This window comes from Apaloderma vittatum, unplaced genomic scaffold (genome assembly GCF_000703405.1).
Source record: "Apaloderma vittatum isolate BGI_N311 unplaced genomic scaffold, ASM70340v1 scaffold39932, whole genome shotgun sequence".
In the NCBI taxonomy this organism is placed as follows: Eukaryota; Metazoa; Chordata; class Aves; order Trogoniformes; family Trogonidae; genus Apaloderma; species Apaloderma vittatum.
In genome coordinates this window covers 8,026-25,973 of record NW_009706037.1, presented here as the reverse complement: position 1 = coordinate 25,973, position 17,948 = coordinate 8,026, and the positions used below count along the sequence as shown (strand labels likewise).

The following is a 17,948-nucleotide window of genomic DNA, read 5'->3' as shown; positions in this document are numbered from 1 at the left end:
CTGAACCGTTTTGGTTGAGTTCATTTAAGCTGGTTTAGAACGCGTAGTCACATGCTTTTCCCTAAAATAAATCCCTTTGATTACTTGGAAGCTCTTGACTCTTGCTAGTACGCAAAAGCACCGCGTAGTCAGATATTTGTTGTGCTCTGTAAATGTTCAGGCTAATTGTGTTCCTGCATTAGTGGCAATTTTGGGATTAGAAACATGGCAAGAATCTCTGTGCAAGTAATTTTGTAGCTCTTCAGTACTGTAATGTTCTAGGCTGCCATATTTAGGATAGCTAAATAGGGAGGGTGATTTGAAAGAAATACCCTTCAAAATATGGATCAGAATTGCATGTATATTTGTCTAGGACATGCAATAGAGTTAATTTATAAAGAAAATAATAGTAGTGGTATAATTCTTCAGAATGAAGAACATCGGATTTATAGAGATTAGAAAAATGGACTAATTCAAGACTGGCCATCAAGGTTGTGCTTTTACATAAATATTTCTCAATAAGTTGCTTAGTTATGTGGCTGACTTTAAGCCTGGGAATATAGTCTTGAAGTTGATTCATTTTCTTTGTGCACTTGGAGGTTGTAGGTACAGACACGCGAACTGCGGCATCTCTCCAGCTCCCTAAATGTTCTCCCCCATCTGCCGGGTGGCTGTGGAGCAGTTAAATGCTGAGCGGTGCAGGTTACACTCGTGCATTGCAGAACCTTCACACGCAGCCTTAAGACGTGTAACTTACGTGTAAGGTGTGCTCTGATGAGTAATGAGCAGCGATCAGATATCTGTCAGCAACAGCTGCCGGCGGGACTGTCCGTCTGGACATGTCAAGGTCTCCTGTGAATTTGCACGGCTGCTTCCCCGCTGCTTCCTAAAATGTGTCGTCTTCTAAGGGTGCAGGGTGCCTGGATTTCATGTTAACGTTGTAGAGAATTTTGAGAGGCAAAACTTGATGTAGGAATTTGAATTGGATTTGGTTAGATCATGAACTGAATGTTTTGCACAGAAGTGAGGGGAAATATCAGTCAAAATTTTTCTCCTGTAAGGAGAAAGCACTGTCAGCACAGTGCTCCCCGGGGGGTTGTCCCACACCCCAGAAGATCACTGTCTGCGTGATCCCTGGTGCCACCTGAAGTTGGCAATTCAGCCCTGATCCGCGAAGATGTGCCCTGCCAAAGCCACCCTGGGCAGCGCTGAGCTGAGACTCCTGGGGCCCGGCCAGATCGGGCTCGTGAGAGATCCTCGAGGGGGTTCTGCTCCTTGCCTTGGGCCATCACATCCTGGCTGGTCTGAGTCATTCATTCAACACGTCAGCGGCTCTGATGGCACGGCAACGTGTAGAAAGCTGTGTCCAAAGCCAAGGTGGGGATCGCCAGCCAGCAGTCGTGTGTGCAGGACCTGCGGGACACGCTCCTGTTTTATCTCCTCACCTGTACCCAGCAACCATCTGCAAGATCCAGATGTGACTTGATAATATTTGAAATTGAAGTTGCAAAGATAAACATCTGGAAACGTCGTGGAAATCTGCAGTCCCTTGAGTAGGGGACATGATTCCCAAGCCCCCTGGAAGCCAGCCACGTGAGGAAGAGGGCCCTGGGAATGCGCAGCTCTTGCCAGGTCATTAGAAGCTTTAGGTCATGGTTGGACTTACTGTGGATTTCAGGGAGACGTAGCTGATTCTGGTGTTTTAAAATAGACTTTAAATTTACTTTTTATATTTTATACATAGACATATAACAACTTTATACTTTAAAATACACTTAAAAATCACAGACAACTTTGTAAGCGTGTTTTATTTCATGTCTGGCCAAGCTCGGTGGCTAAATAAAGCCCAAATCTGCAGTGAAGCTTTTGGAAATCATATGTAGGTTGTTGGTGTCTAATAAGAAGTGGACCCATGGTAAGGTTTAGCCCAGGCACTGCATCAGTGATTTGCTGTTTTCTTTTTTTTCTATGCTACCAAAAGCCTATTTTTGTGAAAACTACGAGAGACTTGATTGCTTAAAGAGCTCGAATTCTGTAACATTGATTGAAATCAGCCAAGGGGTTCAGAGCTCGTGGTGTGGCCGGGCAGAGATAGTCACACCGTGATGTATTTCCTTGGGTGTTCAAACAGAATATACACGTGTGTCTGCTGCTGTCACCAGAAAGAGCTCGGAGCCCTTCATGGGGCAGGATGCGATGGCTAAAGTGGATGGTGGTTGGGGTTGTGGAAGACGCAGCATGAAGGGACTCAGTATGTTGTAACCTAAGCTATGAATAAACACTTGGTTATTTGGCTTCCACCTGTAGGTTTTATCTCTGCTCTAAGAAAGACCTCATTTTTTGGATACTTCTGTGCTTTTGAGTCTGAGTGCTAGACCCAGGAAAGTCTTACTGCCAAAAAAAGTGTCTCACTGCTAACGCAGAATGGTACAGCATATGTAGGATCTGGGCCCAAAGCTAGGCTTTGCTATACCGATAGCTTTCTATGTATCTATATGAGGGAAGGGGAACTCACCTGCAGTTGAAGCAGCCTAAAACCAACTCATTTTTGACACTGCAATTTGGTCTCTAGAGCGCTAGGAAAAAGCAGTGGTGTCAACTAACTACGTGCGGAAACAATTGGGCCATTCAGTGATCACAAAACCACAAGAAGGGGGAAAAGAAATGCAGAAGTGTGCTTAACTGGAGAGAGGAAACGGGGTGATACAGAGCAGTACCAGCTCCTCATGTGCCTGGAGCAGGGAAAGTGCGGTGGGAAGGGGCCTGGGCAGGGGCAGGAGGAGCAGCACCCATGGGGCGGTGGCTGGGGAAGCAGGAACGGACTCTGGGTGAGCTGAGGTGGGGCTGACTCGTGTCTGCTGCCTTTGTAACAATGCTCCTTTGTGGCTGAGTTTGACCTGTGAATTAATGCTGCGAATTTTTTTACCTCTCCCTTTTCTTTTCTGCCTTTCTTTTCCAACAGAACCCATCACATAGTACTGTTAGCACCAAAAAGAAGCACTAGGTTTTCGCTGGCCTGTCTCGCGCGTGGTGCTGCGTGCATTGATTTAATGTCCCTGGCCTTTTACACTGAGTTCTTCTAACACGTCTGTTGTCACAGTATCTGGGTAACAGCAGAGGATCGTAGGGCAGTGACACGATTTGAGTTGTTCGCGTTATTTACCTGGTTGTTTGTAGTATTTACATTCATAGCTAATTATTCTAGAGCTGTGAGGTTGGGAAGGGGAGATGTGACACTGCTGTCAGCAGACTCGTGCTGCCAGCCTGGATGTGCACCGGGAGCTGAAGCTTTTGCCTTTGATGCAGCTGGGCACTGTCCTGTCCTGCTGCCAGGGTGAAACAGAGGGTGCTGTCACCCCACTGCTGTGTTTGGATACCACCTTCATCAATCCCACAACTTAATCCTTCTCATCCTATGACGATACCCAGGTGGGGCCAACCCGCTGCTTTGGTTGGCAATGGGCAGAGGTCATGAACTGCACACCTGGGGGAACCAGTGTTTTTTGCTACTGTGACAAGAGAAAAATGCAGTCAGTTAAGGATTATTGGGTTCCTGTCCCCCAGTAATTGCACCTGATGGGATTAGGTGGCTTTATCCACAGTCCTGGTGAATGAGGCAGGGAAGTGGGGTTCTATCACATTTTCATACTAAATAGATTTTTTTTTTTTCACATCCACTGGTTTTAATTATTTTTTACAGCACTGCCTGGCTGGCAGCTTTGCATCCTGCCTGTCCCTCTTGCCCTGGCTTCTTTGTTTGATACTCGGGGCAGCGGTGTCTTGGGGACATGCAGCCCTGCTCATCGTCTGCCACTGGTGTAGCGGGGGTTTGCACAGCCCCATTCTCTCTTGAACTGACTGCACTGGGATGTGTTGGTCACCCAGGGCTTGGCTCCACTCAAACCTTGCGTGCCCCCAGACACGGCCACCGGTGCCTCCAGACGCTCTCAGCAGCCTCTGGCTCCGCTCCGGGGCTGGTTTATGGCTCTGCCCTGGCACGAAGCCCCAGCTGAGCTCTGAATCGCAGCGTGACAGGGACACGGCAGTGCCTACGAGCCCCCACAGTGGTATCCGTGCCACCCGTTAAAGCCAGGTGGGGTTGGCGGGTTTGATCACACCACGAGCCCAGAGGGATGACGTTGATTGTGCCGAACGGGCTGAAACCAGGCAGCCTGAAGAGCTGGTGTGAAACCTTGTGTTAAGGGTAAGCACGTGTGCCCCCCAGAAGTGGGACCCCTATCTCTGCTGCCCGAAGACCCGCTGTGCCATGTGGCTTTTACCATCCTGGTGGCCCCAGTGCTGCTTAAGAGACGTGTAGAGGACTGGGGATTTACTGGAGGGCAGTGGCTGCTCTGACCTTGACCCACGGAACCACTGAGCCCCCTAAACCTGCGAGACTTTTTCCAGAGTTCCTCTCCCAGGGGGTTAATGCAGCGGCAGTATCAGCAGCAGCCTGCTATGTGCAAGGTTGTCCAGTCCTAGGAGAAGGTCTCCAATGTCACGCTGATCGTGTGTCAGCCCTGCTCGCTGGGTGGGCAGGCGGGGATGGAGCACCAGCTTCACCAGCTCTACGTGAGCAGGGATGTGAGGGTATTACAGGGGTCTCTGAAACTTTATTTGGTGCTAGGAAGCCTTGTCACCATTTTATGGAGAGGGATATAGGAGTATGGTGAGGAACTCGCCTAGATCCCTGAGCATCTCCAGTGATGCTCTTTGGCTCCCAGCTCATGCCCAGACCCCCAGCCCACACTGCTCACTTTATTTTTCCTAACAGAGCTTCACACTCTGCTAAGAAACTTGGCAATGGCCCCTTGTTCTGGCACGCTGCTCCCCATGGATGGCCATAGTCTGCTCAGTCTGCACCATCTGAACTCTTCCTTTTTTTTTTTTTTCAGTAGGGAACACCAAATATTTGCAGAGAGCCCGAGATCCTGTGTGCTATGGGGTGGGAAGGGGCTGATGGGGGGCAGCTCACCCTGGGGCAGCAGCTGCTGCCTGCTCGGGCGCTTCTTGTCTTTCCTGGCCCCCAGCGCTGTAAGTTAACACCCCACAGGCAGGTCCAAAGAGGATTTCAACGAAACCTGAAGCTTGGGAGGAGAGATTATGCTGCAGAAGTGTCCTGGGAGACTGTAAAATATGCACTCCCACAATCGCCAAAGAAGGAACTGGATTTGCTCTCCAGGAGCAGGGTCATCCCTGGCCTCAGTAACGGCATCTGAGGAGGGAGATGAATGCTTTGGAGACAGGTCACCCCATTCTGTCTCAGCCCAGCCCTAGTGAGCCTGCTTGGGAGTGCTTACTCTCCCAAAATTTGCTATCTGCCAGTAGGTCGCTGCTTAATGAAACCTATGTTCAGGATAGATGCCTATGAAAATAGCTCCAGCACAGCTGACCTTTCACTTGCGTGGAGCAATACCCAGGAGAGTGAAGGAGTGAGGTGGCCATTTCAAGGGTGTTTGTGTTTCCCCAGCACCCCTTGCCCTCTCCTGCGGGGTGCTGGTGTGGGGCGAGGTAGCCCGTTCAGTGTTCTGTGATGCCAGGAGCAGAGCAGAATGCTGCTTTTGTTTTGGCTGATTTGCTGGTTTCTGAGGCACCTGCATCTACAGACCAAGGAGAGCCGGGCTGGGGAGATGGCTCATCATCACCAGGGATGTGCTGACCCTCACAGCCTGCCAGAAAAATCAAGAGCAGTGGTGTCCAGTTCACTCTCCTGAGCCTGCAGATACGCAGACCTGGAAGGGGCCTGGAGAAGGAGCGATATGCTTTTCCCAGTCCTTCAAGATGTCACTGCCAAGGTGCTGCTGGGTTTTAGCAGCATCGCCTACCAGAGGTGCAGCCCTGGCCATGGTGAACATGATCCTTTCTCTGTCCCCCATCATATGACACTGTGTGCCCTCTTGAGCTAGGTCTGGAGGAGTGTGGTAGGGCGGTGTTTTGGGGGCAGAGCTGGAGGAACCCCATATAGACCTGCTCTGCTCCTCTCCTCCCTCTTTTTGCTCACCTCTTGCTTCACGCAATGTAGCACCAGCCTTGGTCTTGGGACCACAGAGGAGCTGTATGTCAGGGCCAAGCAGGTACTGGGACACCCGTGCTATGGCCAAGTGCCCGTCTTGGGGGTGTAGAGCTTGTGAGTGATCAACTGCAGAATGGGCTGAAAAGCACTGTCACCGAGCCAAGCAGAGCTATGTCACCAAGCTTCTGTGTCTGCTGGGGCTGCCGCCACCCTCTTAGCACAGCCCAAACTCCAGTCTTGTGGGCCTGCCTCCCACTCCCTGCTCCGGATGTAAATCAGGATCTTGTCTGTTAAATGGCTTTGGGTTTGCACCAGTGTCCCCTGGTGCCTAAGCCCCTTTCCAGTGAGCTGTCGCTCACCAGAAATGGCTCTTGGGCTTGTGTTCTCTGCCCACCATTCCCTGAGGACTGCTGTTTTGCATGTGGTGAGCACTCAGCAGAGTTGGGGCCCCTCTCTTTGAGGAAAGGTGGGTATATCTGCTCTAGGGCTATCCTGCAGCCCACCTGCCTTTGCCAGCTCACCCAGGAGCAAGCTGCCTTTTCACCCCCTCCCTCTTCTCTCCCACAGGCACGTACCAGGGCCAGTTCACCAACGGCATGCGGCACGGCTATGGTGTGCGGCAGAGCGTGCCCTATGGCATGGCCTCCGTAGTCCGCTCCCCCCTGCGCACCTCGCTCTCGTCCCTGCGGAGCGAGCACAGCAATGGCACCCTGCCCCAGCAGGACTCCCCCGCCGCCAACCCCGAGAGCTTGCCCCTCTCGCCCACCATCACCCGTGGGGGCTTCGCTCTCAGCCTCTATGCGGAGGTGGAGGCTGGCAAGCCCAAGAAAGGGGGGCTCTTCCGCAGGGGCTCCTTGCTGGGGAAGCTAAAGAAGTCCGAGTCCAAGTCGTCCCTGGCCAGCCAGAAGAGTCGTGTCAGCTTCCTCAAGAGTGAGAGTGGGATCAGCTCGGCTGCCAGCGATGCCACCTCCACTGTCAGCCTCGGTGAGGGTGCTGAGGGCGAGGAGTACCCCCTCTTCGAGTCCGACATCGATGCCACCACCACGGAGACCTACATGGGTGAGTGGAAGAACGACAAGCGCGCTGGCTTTGGCATTAGCGAGCGCTCCAGCGGGCTGAAGTATGAGGGCGAGTGGCTGGACAACCTGCGGCACGGCTACGGTTGCACCACGCTGCCCGATGGCAAGAAGGAGGAGGGCAAGTACCGGCACAACGTCCTCATCAAGGGCATGAAGAAGCGCGTGATACCCCTCAAGAGCGCCAAGATCCGGCAGAAGGTGGACAGGAGTGTGGAGGGGGCTCAGAGGGCTGCGGCCATCGCCCGGCAGAAGTCGGAGATCGCGGCATCCAGGTAAGTGCTGGGGGCTCCAGTGTGCATCGTGGTGGTGCTGGTGGTCTCCATCTCATGTGTCCCTCTGGAGCCGTGTTGCCGTGCCTCTTTTCCGCGCACCGGCGGCGGGGTCAAATGCAGGTCTCTGAAGTTTCTGTTTAATTCTTTGTACAGAATGCTGGTGGAGTGGCTCTGAGGGCCCTTGTAGCAGCTCAAGGGTATTCAAGACCTGTCCTCCCTCTTACCTCCTCTCCTGTCCCCCTGCAGACCAGGTCTAGAGGGGACCTGCTGGACAGCAAGGACTGGCTCTGGTGCTCAGCAGGATGGGGAGCAAGAGCTGATGGGATGGGGAGCACCCTGGTGCTGTACCAGGCTGCTGGAGCCCATGGGCATCCTTGACAGGGCAGGATGCGAAACAGCGGCATTTGGCTACTGTAAATCACAGCAGGCTGGTGAGCCACTGGCAGGACATGTCCCGGGCGCATCAAGTCTGCAGAAGAGCATGGCTTGGCCCTGGAGCCTCCGGGGGGACTCTGTGGGGAGTTTATGGCATGTATTAAGGTTGTCACTTAATTTTAGTGGCTCAGTGTAATGGATGCTCTGGGAAGAGCACTGCTGCGCTAGGGTGCTGTGGACTTGGAAGCAGGACTTCGGTGGGTACCAAGTCAAGGAGAGGGCTGCCTTTGGGAGCCCTGTCTTACCCTCCAGGTTTTGCAGGAGTGTTTCTACCATGAGGGAAATGGTGGATGGAGCCAGGGCGGGTGGCTGAGCCCAGTGCTGCAGCACACAGCCACATCCCGCAGCCTGCCCTGCGTTAGAACCCTGGGAAAGGAGGAAGTGGAGAGAGCTCAGCTGGATTTGTCCTCTTTTCTCCTTCTATACTGTCTTGCCCAGACCTCAGGGGTGGGAAGGGGGCTGCAGCAGCCAGCAGCATGCCTGGGGGTGCGTGTCACAGGGACATGTGAGGGAGGAGTACATGAGAGGCTGCAGTGAGCATGTGGCAGTTTCTTGTTGCACCAGTGTCCCTTGCACCAGTGCCGCCTGATATGTTGGGACTGGACGTAGGCTCGGCTCACAATTAACTGTGTTAGAAATCAGTGGGAAAGTTCAAATTGCTCCATTGTCCAGCTTGGGTTGGAGGAGGGAGAAGATGAAAGAGCAGCTCCAGGGTCTGCCCAGGAAGGGCAGGAGAAGACCACCTCCTCCTGCTCAAGTCCCTGCCCTGTCCGAGCTTTGCCAGCAGCACATTCCTCCTCCCACAGCGTTCCTGCCAGTCTCGGGGCTGGCCTGACAGAGACCAAAGATCATCAGGTGGGAGCAGACCCTTCACTTCTCTTCCTCAGAGAAACCTGCTTGTGACAAACCTCGAGGATTCACCTTGTCTCTCGGTCAAAATCTCTCCCTGTATAGGCTTTACTTAGGTGCTGGGCAGCAGTTGGGACCCTAGGACCTTGCTCTTTTTTAGTGCTTTTTAATTGTCATCTAACTGTCATTTACCAAGCAGAGATGGAAGATAACAGCAGAGATAGGATATAATAGGAATTCTTGTCTCCAAGAAACCTCAGCTTTACTCTCCTGGTGGCTGTTTCTGCTCCAAAGTTTTGTGGAGAGCATGATTGGATTTATTTTTTTTTTAAACAAAACCCAGTTGCCACAGAGACCATTGGAGAGGAACTGGTGGGATTGCAAGTGAAATAGTGTGCAGGGCCAACTAGGATAAAAATAACAGTCTGGAGTAGCTTGGGGCTTGTTGAAGCTTCCCGGCAGAGCAAGCTCAACCCAACACCAGCTTTGCCAAGCCTGCAAAAAGCCTGTGGCCGTGGTGCTACGCTCTTGTAAATAAGGAGGCTGGAGCTGTGAAAGCTGCTCCCTGAGAGCTTGGCTGGTTTACACAAGCCTGTTTTTATTATACACTATTTACACTTTGGATCAAAAGCGGCTCTGCAGTGTTTTCCATCAGGGGCTGGAATGCACTCGCTGCCCTGACGGGGGACTGCATCCCTCCCCAGCACAGCTGGGGAAAAATTTCCTATTAAGGAAACCTTGGAACTGGAGGAAATAAGATGTTAAAGCCGGTTTCCTCCAGGGAGTCTTCCCCTCGCAGACCATGTGATAGTGCTGCTTTCCCCAGCCCCGGTCCCGTTCCTGCAGCTGAGCTGAACCCGCTGCAAGGAGGAGAATTTGGGCTCTGTCTTGTAAACTACAACTCGCTGTTTCCATTAGTGTTTATTCCTGGTGTGTGTTGCTCTGGGCAGAGCCACTCTACCTCTGCCTTTTGAAAATCTGGCTCATGTTCTCCTTCTTCCTTTCAGCTCAGCGTGGGGTCTAGAGTAAATACAGATAATCTTGCCTTGAGAGGGTCGTTAGATTAAACCCCAGCTCTGCCACTGACTTTCTCATTGGCCTTGAACCTTGCCTCAGTTTCCACACCCAGAACAGAGAGTGATTACAGACAGATTATGAAAATCAATTATTATGGTTTACGAAAGGGCTGTACTATTATTATAGCATTGCCCCAGCTCGTAACCACAAGGTGGAGTTTTCTAGGTGGAATATTTCTCTTTCTCCTCAGCTGACAGTGTGTACCCTACTGAAAGAAATGTCTCTGAGGCTACACGAATCCTTTTTTGAGGGAAGATGTGAAATATCTGTATGTAAAATTATTGCTAGGAACTAACTAGGATACAGCAGCCGAGCTGTGCTTGATTCCCTCTGTGTACCTGGGTTGTTGCACATGGATGTTTGAGTTTCATTTGCATCTGGCACTCAGGGGACCCCCTTGCAGAGCTCAACAACCGTTAACATCCAGCCTTCTGCTGTCCTGGAGTGCAATGTCAGAAAGAGACCACATTTCACTCATTTGCACCGTAAAAGTCTCTTCAGAGATAAAAATTCTGAGGAAAACAAGCCTATGCGCTGGAAGCTGCCTTGGCGGGTTGCACCGCATGAATCCCAGGTACGTGCCCAAGCTCCTGGGGTGCCGAGGCAGGAGGCTGGGGGCAGCAGGCTTCTGGCAGCGCTGGTGAGCACCCGACCTGTGACCTGCCCTGCGGAGGCATGCGGGAGAGCAGCAAGTCAGGAATGATGGTCAGCAAACTTGCCTTGTCCTGCGCTCTGCTCCTGAGGTGTCTGAGGCTGAAGGCTGCTTTGCAGCTCCTGTCCCACCTGCCTGCTCAGTTTGAGCTTTTCGTCTGAATTTTGGCTATTGCCTGCCCCACTGTGGGTTCTGCCTGAGCAGCACTGCCCTGGCCTCCTTCGCTGCCCAGTCAGCAATCCAGCTGCTTTCCCTGTTGTGCAAGAGGTTGAGGACAGAGCTGGCACTGCATCGGCCGAGGGAACAGTGATTTTTAAATTTAGTTTCATTCTTTATTATTTTTGGCGTGTGGTCATGGTGTCCTGAATAGCCCCTCACCCCAGACAAAGCCTTTGCTGCTGCTCAGATGTTGGGCAGAATTCTGGAGCCCGTCTGTCTGTAGCACTGGTATCAGCTAATAGGATGGAGCTAATGGAAGTTAAAGTATGATGAATCCTCGCCCAGACTGCTGTCACTTGGGAGAAAAGTCATCCTGAGGTGTGCAGCCTCTGAGGCATCCAGAGGAGATGGCTTTACTCCTGCCCAGGGATAACCAGAGTTGGACGTGGGGGTTCACACGTGTTCTGTGATGTCCATGAGCCGTGCCCCAAACTGCTGGTACCCTGGGACTGCCTTGCTATGATCTCAAGGGCTTCGTGCTGGAGCTGGAACTTGACTGTTCCCGTGGTGTCCCTCCAGCCTTCCCCTTTCCCACACTCCTGTCTGGGGGCTCCTTCAAAAAAGTGTTAGGGTTGGTGGGGAAGGTGCTGAGGTTCTGGAATGGCAGCCAGGACATCTTCTTCTTGAAGGTTAAGTAGACAAACTGGCTGGGAGACAGCCGGTAGGACTGTCTGCTGCCAGCCCCTGCAAGGAGAGGAGTATGTGCAGTATGTGCTTGCCTGTCAGGTGGGGAGGATGGTTCTGCTGAAAGCAGTGGTAGTGTGGAAGTGGTCAACTTTCATCTCTTCAGAACGGTTTAAAATAAAATACAAGAGGAAGGGCAGGACCGGCTGCAGGGGGTTACTTTGGTTTTTTTGAAAGCTGAGTTCTCAGTAGCCAGGCAGCTCGTACAGGGGATTTTCTTCTCATGGATGCTTCTGGGGGACAAAATGAGTGTAAATACTGCAAATGCCACATCTGTCCTGCTGCAACAGTGTCTGCCGTGGTTTGCCTCTGCATGTGATTATGCTTCTCCGTGACTTGGACCAAAATCAATGGAAGGACTTGGCCATGCGTCCTGCAAGGCGTGGGTCTGGCCACGCTCTTGAGTTCATTTGACAGGAGTACCTCCTGGTAATAAGACTCAGATATATCTGCCAAACATCATGGAAAACAAGATGATAGAGATGGTAATGGCTACTGTGCCTCACCTGTTTGTCTTCAGATGCTGGCCCTGAAGCCCCTGTGCAGCTGCATGGTTTATGCCTGGAGAGATCAGCTGAACAGGAATACATTTTGGATTTGATTTTGGTTTTAACATAATACATGTAAAGGTCCTGCAGTACTGCTGCTTAGATACATAGGTGTAAGAATTTCTAAACTACATTCTGAAATGTGAAGTTTAATTCTGTTAACATAGGGTTTACTTATCTTTGTGAGCCCGAGCTGTGTTAAAGCACCGCAGAGCTACTGTGAGCGCTTGGTGTCAGAAATCACGTCTGTGTGGCTTCCCCGGCAGTGGTGTGTGGTCATTCTTACTGTGAACTATTGCCTGGTTTTGAAGCTTAGGTTAGTTTTCCGACCATATTTGTGTCTCTTGAGTATGTCTTAGCTCTCCCTTCAAATAACAGCAGTGCTTGATGGCTCCTGTATCGCGTTCCGAATCTTCCTGCCCGGCCACATTCCCGGCAGCGCTGCTGCCGTCTCCCTGGGCTCAGCATTTCCAGCCTGCGTGGCCAGCGAGCGTCTCCTCGGGGAATGCGGGTGTGTGGTGCAAATGACGTCCTGAAATCGCTGGAGTCAGCAGAGCCTCCTGACTAAATAAGGGCAGGCAGAGCAGAGCTTTATCAGCGCTGCCCAAGCACGACAGCTGAGAGCTGAGGCCGGCGGCAGCCCACGCTGCTGGAGATCGGGCGTGCGCTGCCACTATAAGGTGCTTTGTTTGTCATGGCTCTGGCCTGGCGAGCTCCTGCCCTTGTCCTCGGTGCTCTCAGGGGGTTACCCCGCTGGTGGTGGGCAACCAAACGGTGTCTTCCCGATGCACCTCTTTGGTGAGGCACCGCGTGTGCCCAGGGCAGAGCTGGGTGGTGCTGATGGCCATGGTGGCCTTGGCTGTCCTGGGGCTGATGAGGCAGCTCGACTTCCCCGAGGCCGGAGAGTTCAGACCAGGGATTTTCAGGTCTGTAGAATCAGACTTGGGTTTGCCCTGGAAGAGTTTGGGGATTTTTTTAAAAGTATCCTTTGCTTTCTGTTTTCCTCAGACTTTTAGCCAATGTTCCAGCATTGGACACATCAGGAGTGCAGTGTGTTCCCAGACCTTTCGGTCTGAGGCCACCCAGTGAGAGTGGGCAGCAGTCCCTGCCAGGTGGGGTCTCTGCTTGGGAGAGCAGCTGACCCTCCCCTGCTGCCCTGGCTTCATGGTCTTTTTGCTCCTGGTCTGCATGTAACGAGGAGACAGCAGCAGGCAGGAGATGGGCAGAGCTTGTCCTGGCCCCAGGTGGGATATTGGCTGTGATTTGCCTCTGAGTGGGAGCTGCAAGGGAGAGACATAGGAGTTGGGAGCTGCATTTTTGCAGCTCTATGATCGGACACTGAAGATGCTGCAGCCTGACCTCTCAGGGGACTTAAAAGTTAGGTGGGTGCAGGTGAAGGGGGGGACAGGACTACGCTGACTCCAATAAAATCCCCCCCAGACTCCCCATGGGGTGCAGGGAAGGCTAACGCCAGGCAAGGTGCAGCCATACCTAGAGATGGTCAAGTGGCAAGAGCCGAGGGCAGGTCTTCAGCGGCCAGATATTCTACCTGCCTGACAGCCCCCATAGTAGGAATGAGCATCTCAGTGCTTTTGCAGGCAGGGCTGGGAGAGAGCCAGCACGTGTGGGCAGGGAGAAATGAGGGCAGCCGTGTGGCTCCTGCCATAGCTGCCTGCCAGGACACAGCAGTGAGGGGACACTCCTCAGTCCTGCTCTCCTAGCAAAGATGTTTCCCACAGAGCTTGATGTGTTTATAAAGAGGATAATCTTGTTTCATTCACTCTCGGTTAACAGATACTTAGTCGCTGACATCTATTTCAGCACCATCCAAAGCCCAGGGCTGGGACTCTCCCACTTTCTGCACGGTGCTCGTGCCAGCGGTGCTCACCACCTCCCATGAAACCAGACCAATCTTTATTTCTCTTGTAACTCCTGAGCTGGCATCAGCCCCTCTGCATGGCTTATCAGCACGAGCTGAGGTCAGTGTCTAGGATAACCATCTGTGTGGGTGGCAAGGAGAAAACCTGCTTGGCCTGTGCCACCATGGCCAGGACCACTTTAGCGGGGCTTTCCTTCAAAGCTCTTGGAGCTGGAACACATCTGGCTGCCTTGTGCCTTGGTGTTGCATTGTCCCCATGTATGATTTGGTTAGGAGGAGTACTTCCACCTGTGCCTCCCCACACCCTGGATCAGGAGCTTGGGGACTTTGTGTCACAAGCGCCTTGGAGATGGGAACACCCAGCTCCCTCCCCAGTGCCAGGGTTTGGTCTTTACTGCCTCATGGTCAAGATTGAGTAGGGCTTGGTTGGGCTGGGTTTTGTGGGTTTGCTGCCCCAGAGCACCAGCCTCCAGCTCTGTAGAAGTATTGCCTGTTTTGAACTGCTGCTCAACCCTTATCCCACCCCAAAAGGCCCTTGGGCTCACCCGTCCCCTTAGGTCAGCCAAACTGTCCTGGCCACTGGAACCAGGCAGGGAGCAGGCTGCAGGGTTCAGGAGAGCCCCTCTCCATTCTTGGTTACCTGTGGCCACAAGGACAGTGTGCCCCTGGGTTAGGGTCCAGCGCCAGGATTGGACACCTGCCCCAACTGTGCAGCCCCCGTGATGGATTCCCGCATGGGCCGGACGGGATGTGTTTGGCGCTGCGGAACGAGCGAGGGCGTGATGCCTTCACCCCTTTCTTTCAGCCCTTTCCTGGCACGACCTCATCCCCAGCCCAGGCTGGCTGTGGCTCCAGTACTGACACATTTTTGGCCCGCCGTGCTTGTTACACTGATGCATTTTGACTCCAGAGGAGGCTGTGCATGGCTTTATCTGTTTTCCACTCGCCTCGCATGAATTTCCTTATGCACTTTCATGCCCTATTAGGGTAAGACGGAGTGTGTGCTTTTGGTAGCTCCAAAGAGAAAGCATCTGTTGGGCAGCAAACCGCTTTCTCCAGGGCTTCTCGGGTCTTTGGGTTGAAGCAAGTGGTGCTGTGGCTGACGGGGTTCCCCTCAAAAGGAGCAGAATCAGGATGGCAGGACATCAGCCCCTGGAATGCATACGACTCCATAGCTGGGCAGGCAGGGAAAGTGGAATTAATGGGCTATTCATTCTGACCGTGCGAGAAATCCTTATCTCACCAGTTTACAAACACAGAAAGGGAAAAATGAAGTGTGACTTTAATCTGCAAAAACCACTGTGGCAAATGGTAGCTTCTAGTTCAGTTGATCTGCTGCCATGGCAGGGAAGAAGGCTCTGACTCTCATCCGAACCCTTGAAATCAGCCGGCAGGGAGCTGGGCTTTAAAACCATCTGATTCAGTCAGGCTTTGCTCAGAGGTTATCGTCATTGGAGTGGAATGTGAAATAGGCTTATCTTGAAAAAGAAAAAAATATTTAAGCAAAATTTTCCATTTAAATATAAGTAAAGCCTGTGATACAGAAACCCTTTCTCCCTCTAGAGGAGGTGCATTTTTTTCAGCTTATTCTCATGCTGAGAGAGAGCTCTTTGACTTTCTGAGTCCAAGTTTTTTGTCATTTTGTGCCTGCAAGGCCTGTTGAGCCTTCAGCAGATGCCGGGAGGGACCTGGTGTCCCATCTGCTTGGGTGCCCTCAGCAATCTCATGTGCCAGCGCAGAGGACGTGGGTGCTGCGGTGCGGGCTGTGGGCTGGCAGCCCTCACAGCTCCCTTCTCCCTCTCGTTTCTCCTGGACTTCAAATCTGTGAATGTCAACTGAAGAGTCCTACAGGGCTGAAGAAATACTCTTTTGCCTTACATTTGATGAATAGTTGGGCTTGTGACCAAATGCAATATTTTGAGAAATCTGCTTGCTTTCATTTCGTAAAAAAAAAAAAATAATAAAAAAAAAATCTGGTTTTCGTTTTTGACTGCGGGGAAAAAAGACAAAACAGATACTGCAGTTCCTCACCCTTTTGGTCTTAATTGCTGAAATCTGAAAAACACTCGAGTTAGAAGTTGCTAAAACTTTCAATTGAAAAAACTTAATAGAGAAAACGCACAGTTCTGACCCGTTGTACCACTGGCAGGGCTGGTAATTGGGTGAAACATGCTTGGATTGTGGATCCCACCTGTTTTGCAGAGCTTGAGGTTGGATGGGAGCTCCTGGGTCAGGCTGAGCTCCCTCAAAACGAATGACTGCTGCAGCCCTAGTGTTGTCAGGGAGGTGGGAATTCATTCCCCTGGGCAGGGCAGGGAGCAGCCCCTGCCCGCTCAGTGTGGGTACAGGCTGGGGAGCAGAAGCGCATGAGACGAAAGGCTGGGAGACCCTGATGGTGTATGTGCTGTAAAGATATTTTGATGCACTTACCAGTGGGATAATGTTCCTGCTTTGATCTCGCTGTGGTAGCTAATTAAATAAGGATCTCCAGAACATTAGCTGAGCCTCTTTAGTAATGTTGTGGTGGAATCTGGAATAAATCAGTGCTGTTAGTCCCAAAACTGTGGGAGACTTGCTTGTCCAGTCTCTGCTTGATCTGCACAGAGCAGAGTGGACCTTAGAACTGGGGTCCAGTGGGCAGCTGCAAATTCTCCCTTTTTTTTTCCCCCCAAAGATATCTCTGTGGATGCTCTCCTGAGCCGTTCCCAGCCTGGCCGTGCTGGGCAGGGCCAGGAGCTGCCTGTCTGGGGCCAGTGCGGTGGCCCTGGGGCCATGCTGCCGTACTGTACTGGTGTCCAGCAGCCTTTTGAGCCGACAGGCTCTGGCTTGCACTGCTCCTTTTAGAGCTGGCTCTGGGCAGCTGCCGGCTGGCATCCAAAGGCTGCGGGGAAACAGAGAGCAGCTGTGGTCTGTGCCGGCACCGCTGGCTCGTTGCAGCCCATGGGCTTCCGTGCAGGCTGGCACGGCCGAGCCCTGAGGGCTACCTGCCCACTCAGTCCCACTTCCCTGGCAGGGCAGTCAGGGTGGTGGAGATTAATTGAGCAAATCTCCCGTACGCAGGGCTGGGTGCGTAAATTGTCATCTTATTGAAGACAGCTGCAGATCTGTTCACTGTAAGATTAATATCACTTTAACTGTTCTGAGGGGACGTATCCCTTGGTGAAAGATGCAAGTGGCTCTGAGCTATTTAGAGCTGAGGATAACATTTCGGTATTTTAAAAATTCACCAAGTAATCATAAAGGCTAATGTGTGCTGAGCTCGTTAGGTGACAGGGAGCTCTGCCAGACCTGTGCTCCTGAAGCAATGGACAGAAAAAGATGCTTTTCTCCTGACTGAATGGCCTGTTTGTGCTCTTTTTGTGGAAAGAAGGATAAAAGGTCCAATTTATCAAACTAGGTAGCCTGGGCAAGTACAGAGTGCCACCACTTCTGTCTAAGTGCTGGTGCCATGAATGAAAAGCCTGGGGCATCTCATGAGCTGGCTGCAAGGGAAGGGAGGCTGGAGGACAAAGCTGCTTTGCAAGGTCAGGATGGCTTTTCTTCTTGGACTTCTTTCACAGTGGTATGGAGGTGTTTCCTTTAGGAGGCAGTTCGTGTTGATTTGTGCTTAATACGCAATTTAACTCATACCTTGCATGTGCAGAGTCCATATTTTAAACCAGTAAAGGCTCACACACCTCAGGGATGTCAGAGTCTAAACTGAGTAGGTATGTGCACATGAGTGATGGAGCAAAAGGAGGGTGAGAGGCACAGCTGGCTCTCAGGGCAGGACAGAAATGGGTTTGACTGTGAGCAGGGAAACTGTCACAAGAGATGGACTGAAGGGGGGAATATTCAGTCCCGTGGGCTGGTTACAGGCAAATGAGGGTAGCAGAGATTTGCTGGTGTCTGCATGCACATGGTGGCAGTGGGAGAGGCACAAAGGAGATGGATTGGGACTGAGCAGGAGGAAAGGAGATGCTCCAGCTATAGAGGTGATGCAAGTCCAAAGGCAGTGTGGAAAACAGAGAAGCTGAAGTGTCTGTACTGGTCAGATCATAGAATGGTTTGGTTGAAAAGGACATTTAAAGGTCATTTAGTCCAACCCCCAGCACAGGTCTGTGTTGGCCAGGTCTGTGTGTCCTTGCCCTTCATGAGGTGAATACAGAAGGGACCATGTTGCCATCAGCAAAGCACTTCTGCAACTTTCCCTTGGCCCCTTCTGAGTGCTGCAAACATTCCTGCCAAGACAAACTGTTATCTAAAGTTTCTTTAGAAGGACA

At 52.0% G+C, this 17,948-nt stretch overlaps 1 protein-coding gene across 1 annotated transcript in view; it reads left to right on the top strand.

Annotated features, from left to right (window-relative positions):
• LOC104271066 (junctophilin-2-like) overlaps positions 1–17,948 on the top strand; it is a gene marked incomplete at both ends in the record, with an annotated part of 26,864 nt that overhangs the window by 912 nt on the left and 8,004 nt on the right. The window contains 1 exon segment of the mRNA XM_009865631.1: positions 6,560–7,343. Within this exon segment, the coding sequence (XP_009863933.1) occupies positions 6,560–7,343 (784 nt within the window).